Source organism: Rhododendron vialii, chromosome 3a (assembly GCF_030253575.1).
Source record: "Rhododendron vialii isolate Sample 1 chromosome 3a, ASM3025357v1".
NCBI classification, from domain to species: Eukaryota; Viridiplantae; Streptophyta; class Magnoliopsida; order Ericales; family Ericaceae; genus Rhododendron; species Rhododendron vialii.
Window position 1 is genome coordinate 10,734,784 of NC_080559.1, and position 8,623 is coordinate 10,743,406.

Genomic DNA, 8,623 nt, shown 5'->3' on the forward strand with positions numbered 1-8,623 from the left:
CGACACCGGTCATCGCCGACGCCTTTCATCACCATTCACCGCCACTGCGCCTCATTGTTGACTGTTGTAACTCTCGATCCCTCTCTCTTGATCCCCCTCTCTCTCTGTAATCTCTCTCTCTCTCTCTCTCTCTCTCTCTCTGTAATTTCTCTCTCTCTCTCTCTCTCTCTCTGTAATTTCTTGATCCCCCTCTCTGTAGTGTGTAGTATTTTTTTTTACAAAATTTAACACTTGAGTCTGAGTAGCAGAGTAGTGTAGTATTGTAAATTTATGGTTTGGACCGTTTGGTGTAAGCCGTAGCCGTGTAGACCGGTAAACGTGTAGTAACTAGTAAGTATTGATGGTAGAAAAGATATATCACATAAACTAGAAAAACTGTGATTATTGATGGTAGGGAGGTTGTAGAATATTTAAAAAAAAAAAAACCGACTAATTGCTAAAAGGCGATTAATGGCCGATTAATAGGTCTCGAAGCTTGAAGGTGGTCGGCCGCCCGCCTAGCGCCGAGCGCTTTTTAGAACATTGACAATAGAGATTCAAGAGGCCTTCACCTCGAACTCCTGCAATACTCCGCGCGAGTGACAGAACACAAGAAGCATAAGATCAAACTGAAGTCTGATGAAAAGTTCACCATAACACACGAAGCTCAATCCAGATCAAACTGAAGTCTGATGAAAAGTTCGCCATAACACACGAAGCTCAATCCTCGGCAGGGAATGAGAGCCAACCCGCAAAACATAAGCACGTACTAGATCAACAAACGGGAGAAGTTAAACATTGCATCGCTATAAAAACAACTTAGATAACTCCAATATCTGTCATCAATCATATTTGAATAGAAATCGTTCGTATGAGTGCATGCACAGTATGAAGAGTAATGTTTCAGCATGTAATTCTGTATTCAGAATTTGAAACAAAAAACCAATATTCCTCCAATAGTAGATTCATTACAGAACTCCATATCGACATTGAAAACCGCACTTTGCCGTCCAAAACAAATAGTAGAAAGAACCTCCCTCACAAATAAACTCAAATTTGTAGAACCAAATAAACGAATTCCAAACTAGGCGCTCAGCTCGTTGTCATGCTAAGGTACTGAAAAGCAACAACATAATTTTGTACCGACTACACTAATCAGTTGGAACACCAAAACATCACTGTTGTCTGTATCCACACGTAAACACTAGATGCCAGTGTAAGACATGATTTCAAGTATAACCCCAGGTGATCACGCTAGCATTTACAGCAAACCAGCTTTATTAAGAGCAGCCACAAAATCCTCATCACTTGTCCAGGACGGCACCTGAGCCAAAAGGAAGGATAGAATAAAATCAGATCTTGCCCAGCTACACAATATATCTATTTTGAGGACCGTTTGGCTTCAATAGCTTGTTTCATATAAGCACTAAAACTAACTTGTTTGGTTACAAAATTGCTTACTTTTCTAATTCTCATGTGATTGTTAGATTTCAGAACATAAGCAATTAACCAACTGGTATGTTCACCAAACCTTATTATTAGCTAAATGCATATTTTTTAGAAAATAAATACATAATCACACGGACCCGGCCCAAAGAGAATGACATTTGTGCAGTTGTTTCCACCGGTCCAACCTAGTTTAAATTGAAACCTAATAATCCACTGCAAAGTTTGCCTGCTGCTTTTGTGCAAAGAAAAGAAGCACCAAAGAAAGATAAATGCATAACCTGGTAAGCAAGGCACATGCATTTATTTACCTGAGTTACTTCCATGTTGAAGTGCTTCTCAATCTTGGCCATGATCATATCATCTCTATCATGACATAGCAAATTGAATACAGCTCCTGTTGGAATTAAGTGACAAAAAAAGATTAGCTAAAAGGTGAGGAAGATGCAATTATTCAATTTCCATAGAAACACACTGATAGAAGAATGCATGTGACCTCTTATATTCCCAAGCTATTTACATGACAGTGTGGCATCTGCAGATACATGTCTAAGTGTCGAGTTTACCAATCCACATCTCAAGGACAGGCAACACGGTGAAACATTTATCTCTAAATATAATTCTATCTTCCAAGATAAATCATGTTTACAAGGTAACTGAAGGCATTTCATTCAAACTATAGGAGTTCTACGCATTGGCTGAGAGCATTGCTTATATTATAGGAGATTTATATATACTTCAAGGTGAATTTGAATTACAAAATATGCTTGCTAGGTGAATGCATAACTAACATAGTAGACTCGTATCTCCTATGTGTGTCAGACCATCCATCATCGTATTTTATACATTCAGAAGAGTCCACTAACACAGGTCCTTACTTTGGGTAATGAAGGTCTACAAAGCACAAGCTTTGCACTTACAGTGGCATATAGCAGTTGCCAAAGCTCCATCACATGACCTCTGATCATATGCATCCAAAACTAAAATTTGGTTAAAGTTGGTAGTATTTAACAACCAAAGATATGATGCAACACTAACTTATTTAACTCAAGACCTGGAGTTCCCATCACGTTATGACAACACTTAATCGAAGTATAAATCCTAGTCCTAGGAGATTGAATAAGAAATAGGAACAAACACCATAATTTGAAGACGAGAAATCCTAATTACTAATTTCACCTTCCTTCAACATTAAATTCCTAATTGCAGAACTACTATAAACGGTTTTACAAAGTACTTGTGATTTCATTACAATCAACCAAATCTATAAATTGGCTAACCATTAGCTAAAAAGTTAGACATAAATTTCAACCATGTTGCTCCATTTCAGACTAGCCAAGAATAGCAAATAAAGGATCGTGAAGTTAAAAACTGAAACTTACCCTTGCGGCCAAAACGTCCAGCCCTCCCAACCCGATGCAAATACACCTCACAATCGGGTTCTGACGGCAAGTCATGCTTCACCGGAAGATCAAAATTGACAACCAAATTAACCTATTGAAATGGACAATGTCAAGAAATGAGCATTATGAGCCCTAGAAGACTAGAATAGTCAAATCCACACCAGATGAAGGTACGAGAGCACACCAGTGATTGGTCAAAACCTCGGGCAAGAAGATCAGTTGATATGAGTACTTGAGTTAATCCATCTTTAAACTCCTTCACTATCTTGTCTCTATCTTCTTGCTTGAGAGCGCCTTGAATTGTCGTAACCTCATAGCCATACTCGGTAAGTGCTTTATGCAAAATGCTTGCACTATTTCTTGTGCGGACAAAGATGATTGTTTGCCCAACTTTATTTGCTAATTCTAAAATTCTGTCTTTAATCACCATTATCTTTGCAAGTTCATCAGGACACCTCACTTTGTACTGCTTTACAGACTCCAAAGACAGTTCTTCTTTGTTGACAAACATTTGGTTGTAATCTCCTCTGAAGAGATCTCTAACAATCTTCGATACAAAAGCCCTCACAGCATCATCAAAAGTGGCCGAAAATAGAAGCACCTGTTTTGTAGAAACAAATGAAAATTAAGTCAACCATGTTCCTCCATTTTGGAAATGCAACAAAGTTGTATGCCAAAACCACAAAGGAGCAATCATCTGAGAAAAAATTCACGCGTAAGGTGAAACTTCACAGTTAGAGAATACTAACTAAAAGGAAAGCATATGTTGGTAGGTGATCATGAATTTTCAGAAATATGTCAAACAATATAAGCAAAAAATGAAGTAGGAAAGCTATAAGTAAGATGGGAAGGTCTAGAAATTCACAACTACACATGACAGAAAAACTGAAAGGGTTATTTAATATTCGCCCTTTCAAAAAAGTTCTTACAATAACTTGAAACAATATTTCACCAAATAATTCTGCCTTCTTAGCTTGACTTTAACCATCTCATACGAATTCACACAGCAAAGACATGGCACTACAGCTTCCTGAAAGAGTAGTCTCAGTATAACCAAATAAACAAAGAAGAAAATAAATATAAGCCTTTTTGGTCAAAACAAAAATATAAACAGTGTAAACCCTAAGAAGAAACTAGATTGCTCAAAATTTCCTGTACTGGAAAAATGTATAACCTACAAAGAAACAAGGCTAAACTAGAACTGCAAACCAAGCTCAGCTTTGAATTTATTAAGTATGACAAAAACTAGAGGGCGACAAACAAACCTGGCAATCTGGATTGCTTCTGTTGATTGCCTTCATTATTCTCAAAGAGTCGTCTTTAAAGCCACTCTGCATCAAAAAATAGTAATCAGCTACACAGCATAAAAGTCGTTCCCAAAACTCGGTAGCAAAACCCATGAAATTTTTGTAGACAGTAAATTTACAAACTTTAAAACTACTCACTGCATTACTGTAAAACAAATGGCATCCTTACTTGCTCACATTAAAAGAAGGTTATCTTTAGGAAACAGAATAGAGGGCCTAATAATTCAAGGATTACACAATATGGGTGACATTACAAGAAAGGTAAATGAGACTCCGATGGGGCCCCTATATGAAAGATTTGGCAGTGAGGTGGTTTTTAATCTTGGAATATCTTTGCAGGCTAGGATCTCCTCCATCATTTTCCAGGGGGATTGGAGATGACCTAGATCTAGAAACCGAGTTACTCAGACTATTGTTAATCCCCTCTCCCCACCAGATGTTACGAGGGAGGATACCATAGTGTGGCAGCCTCATTCCAATGGCTGTTTATCTGCAAAGTCAGCTTGGGAGGTTATTAGAAATCGATTCCCCTCTCCTATACGAACTTCTGGTGTCCCTAGTAGTCTGGAGGATGTGGTGGTTTGGTAACGGGAACGCATAGGGAAGGGGTTTAAAATGTCTAATCGTGAGAAGTATCCTTGCTCCAGCTGTTTATGGCTGTGAATGTGATATAGAGGGAAAGGAATCTGAGGACCTTTCAAGGCCAAGCTTCTGTGGTGGACCAAGTCTCAACTCAGTCAGTGAATGCTATTAGAGACTCTTGAGTTTTAGAAGGGGTGTGTTAAGCAAACAGCTCTTAATAAGGTGTTAGGTGTTGGTCGGAAATTGCCTATGTGTATTTTCTCTTAGCCCTTTTTGCTAGTTTGATCGGGTGCAATGTTCTGGTAGTGGGGATTTTTCTGTTTTCAAGTTTTGTCCAGGTGGTGTATCGTGTTAGAGATAGGGAGGGTTTATTTTCTCCTGTTTACTGGGGTATACCCCTTTGAAGTTGTATGAGTTTTGAGCTTTTCTAATGAAATTTACTTGTCAAAAAAAAAAAAAAAAAGGTAAATGAGACCTTACACGCACACACAATCTCTCTGTTTCGTCCATCTACCTCAAACATTTTATCTTGCTTGTACCACATATAAATTACACAGTTGGTAAGGAACTTGGCAATAAAAACCTTACAGCCCAAATTCCGATCCTCGAGCATTTTCTCTTGCTTGTACCTAACATTTTTTTCTTGCTTATTTTGAAATAAACAAACCAATATCCATAAGAGCTGACCTCAGGCTTCTTAAAAACATAACACCACATTTAAAACTTCTAATCTTGTAACTTTTTATCATAAAAAACTCCAAGACAGGTCATGAAAATGCAAGTCTTGTAAGTGCACCTCCATAGATCTTTCAACAAAACATGAAAGGGGAGTGAGGAAAAGAGGGATTTGGGAAAGAGAAAGAGGAAGACGAAGAGTACATAACTAGCACATGCGAATTTGTTGCTTCCAACAAAGCACTTCCTCAGACCTCCATTTAATTCACAACAATAATAACCCCTCTTCCACTGAGTGCTTTTAATCTTATTTTATTTTTTCACCCTTCAACCAAAATTTCCCAAGCTCAAGCACAGATTAAGCATCATCTAAGTTGACCAAGAACACTCACACAACCAACAAGTTGCCTCTGCTTACATCTGCAAATTGCAACCCTTCTATACAACCTGATATCACACTGTGAATAAATGGAAAGCTACTGATAGCATGTAGATTAAGGAGATTCCATAGATAATTAGTCAAAGGCTGCTGATATGTTGCCTAAACACAAAAGTTGGACAAATGTTAAATCGAGAAAGTTGCTACCAACATAGGATATTATGATATTACCTCTGCCAACATGTGGTCAGCTTCATCAAAAACCAGAATCTTCAAATAACTCATGCTCAATTTCTTAGCCGTCACCCATTTATTGATGGTACCAGGAGTGCCAATCACTACTTGCGCTGAAACTGGTGCCCTCTGCGATACTGGTATATAATTGGTGCTATCCATTGGTATTGCACATTCCGAAGTAATTCCTGTATACTTCCCCATCTTCTTAAGAACTTCCATGTTCTGCATCGTAAACAACCATTATCAGCTAAAGTATAAACTAACAAACACCTCATACCGAAAGACAAACGCAGTGCAGATACAAAATCCCATTCCTATAAATGAGTCAATGACCAACATTAAACTACACATTACGTGAAGCCAATGTTTGCACTCTAAAATTATGTACACACAAAAGAATCATCTATGACAAATACATCTAGTTAAAACACTACATGCGGGAACACGTCAGATAGAAACTACTCAAACTAGCACCAAAAATGTTACTCTCCCAGAGTGGTGTACACCATCAACAAAGTATGAAACGACAAATAGTTTACTGAACCACACACTACCTATTCAAGCCTAAACTCAGAAACACTACGGAAAACAAGACAACCCATCACAGATGCACACAGTCACTTCGCTGTCCCTCGATTGTCCCCGGTTGAACCCTCAAACGACACCTTAAATAGTTATTCAGGCAAACCCTGAACTCAAGAAGCCCACGAATGATCATCTAGTTACAAAATAATTGCTTGCTTTCTACAGATAAAATCTAAAAAAATAATCGCAATAGCAAACACAAACAATTGCTTTTTGAAAGCTAAAATCTAAAAGCGTTTAGATACAAAACAAGAACATCAAAACACGGAAACAAATTAAATAGAATTGCATATGAAGGAGACCTGGATAGCCAATTCTCGTGTAGGGCAAATACAGAGTGCCTGAGGAGCACCAAGTTTGGGATCAACACGGCTCAACATGCCTAGTATGAAACAAGTGGTCTTTCCAGAACCATTCTGCGCTTGAGCGATTAAGTGCTTATATGGAGGTGATAAAATCATGGGCAAACTGTGTGCTTGAATTTTACTCGGCCTCTCAAACTTCATCTCCACGTACAAACCCTTCAACAAATCAGGCGACAGATTCAACTCCTCAAATGTTTTCGCAGAGGTGTACATGGTATCCCCTACTGTTACCTGTAGAACCAAATTAAAACCCTAAAAATTAGAAAGTACAGCCCTAATATGAAATTGAATTTAATCAATTAGTGTCAACAATTCATTAGCTTCAACTATCGCAGAGGTTTACATGGTATCACCTACTGTAATCTGCAGATACAAATTAAAAACCCCTAAAAATTAGAAACTAGACCTAACAAGAAATTGGATTTAATCATTTTATTTTATTTTTGAAAAGTGCAGACTTTATTAAGCACAACCAAAGAATCAACAAAGTTAGGGATAGCATCCCCTATTACAACACAACAGAAAAAAAACGGCTAAGAAAATCAGCGAAACAAAACAACCTATACGCCTAGCTATACAGCTTTTAAAATCCTTTCAGAAACATCCCATCTAGCACAAAGAGCTTTGTTCTTGAGGGAAGCCTTCAAAAAACTCCTGGTTCTGAGGAACTCTCATAGTCATCTTTTTTTGATTTAATCATTTACTTCTAACGACTCAGTAATCTTAACTAAAAATCTTATATCCGCTCAAATCATTGATAAGTTCAATCCTAATATCTTGATTTCCAGTGCCAGTGCATCATGGACCCATTTATTACCCATTAACAACGGCCTGTAGCTCGAGCTTAAGGTTTCAATTTCTTCACGGTAGTACCCTCGTTGACTTCGGATTTACAAACGTGCATACAATGCCGAACAAGTTCAAATATCAATACACATCCCACATATAACAAATACGCTTTTACCAATATCAAAACACTATTTTCCATATCTCGATACACTTTTTAAACGCCTTCCACAGCCCACTTAGCACTTCCAAAATCAGAAACTATAGCCCTAATAAGCAACTGAATTTCCATCGAGCGAGAGAGAGTACGGATTTGATGTTGGAGTCATCGGGGTCGTCGAGGAAATTATTGGCTTTTTTCTTAGTCTCGTCTATGGCTAGAGACTCGAGGTTGAGAGCCGAGACAGATTTGTCGTCGGAGGTCGGCGCGGCGTGGTCCGGTTCGGCTCCGGCTTCGTCGCCCCAAGACCGTTTGGTTTCCTGAGGTTGGGCTACCGCCACCTCCTCGACGGCGGCGGTGTTAGCGACGGGAGAGGTGGCGGTGGTGTCGGCCATTGGGAGAGGAGAGGAGCGGAAGAGGCGGTGATGTCGACCGATGAGGGTTCTATCAGTGGAAACTGGAAACATTGAGGAGTTTCTAGCGGTGTATATATATAGGTTCGCTTTGTAACCGACGTGTAGTTCGCTTGGAAATTAAGCGCGCTTTTTTTTTTTATTTATCGGAAATCAATGCTTGAAAATGAAGCTAAAGGAGCCAATAAGGGTGGGCGGTTACCGAAAAAAGTACCGGTTCAGGCCCATCTTATATGGGTTGGGCTTAGGTTTGCGGCGTTGTTCATTTGGAGGGTTTTGGATGGAGAGAGATATATAGACAGAGAA

The 8,623-nt window shown here is 38.8% G+C and overlaps 1 protein-coding gene across 2 annotated transcripts; it reads right to left on the reverse strand.

Annotated features, from left to right (window-relative positions):
- Positions 1 to 707: 707 nt before the first annotated feature.
- On the reverse strand, positions 708 to 8,411 carry LOC131318425 (DEAD-box ATP-dependent RNA helicase 38-like). 2 transcript variants are annotated; one of them, XM_058348162.1, is made up of 8 exons: positions 7,519 to 8,356; positions 6,896 to 7,189; positions 6,003 to 6,230; positions 4,094 to 4,159; positions 3,013 to 3,429; positions 2,808 to 2,919; positions 1,737 to 1,822; positions 708 to 1,303 (listed from the first exon to the last, which is right to left on the reverse strand). In XM_058348162.1, the coding sequence occupies exons 2-8, from the start codon at positions 7,169 to 7,171 to the stop codon at positions 1,241 to 1,243; spliced, it is 1,248 nt and encodes a 415-aa protein (XP_058204145.1). In that variant the 5' UTR covers positions 7,172 to 7,189; positions 7,519 to 8,356; the 3' UTR covers positions 708 to 1,240. The 2 variants fall into 2 exon arrangements, with proteins under 2 accessions (XP_058204145.1, XP_058204144.1); XM_058348161.1 differs by having other exon boundaries at positions 709 to 1,303; positions 8,054 to 8,411.
- Between the last annotated feature and the right edge of the window lie 212 nt (positions 8,412 to 8,623).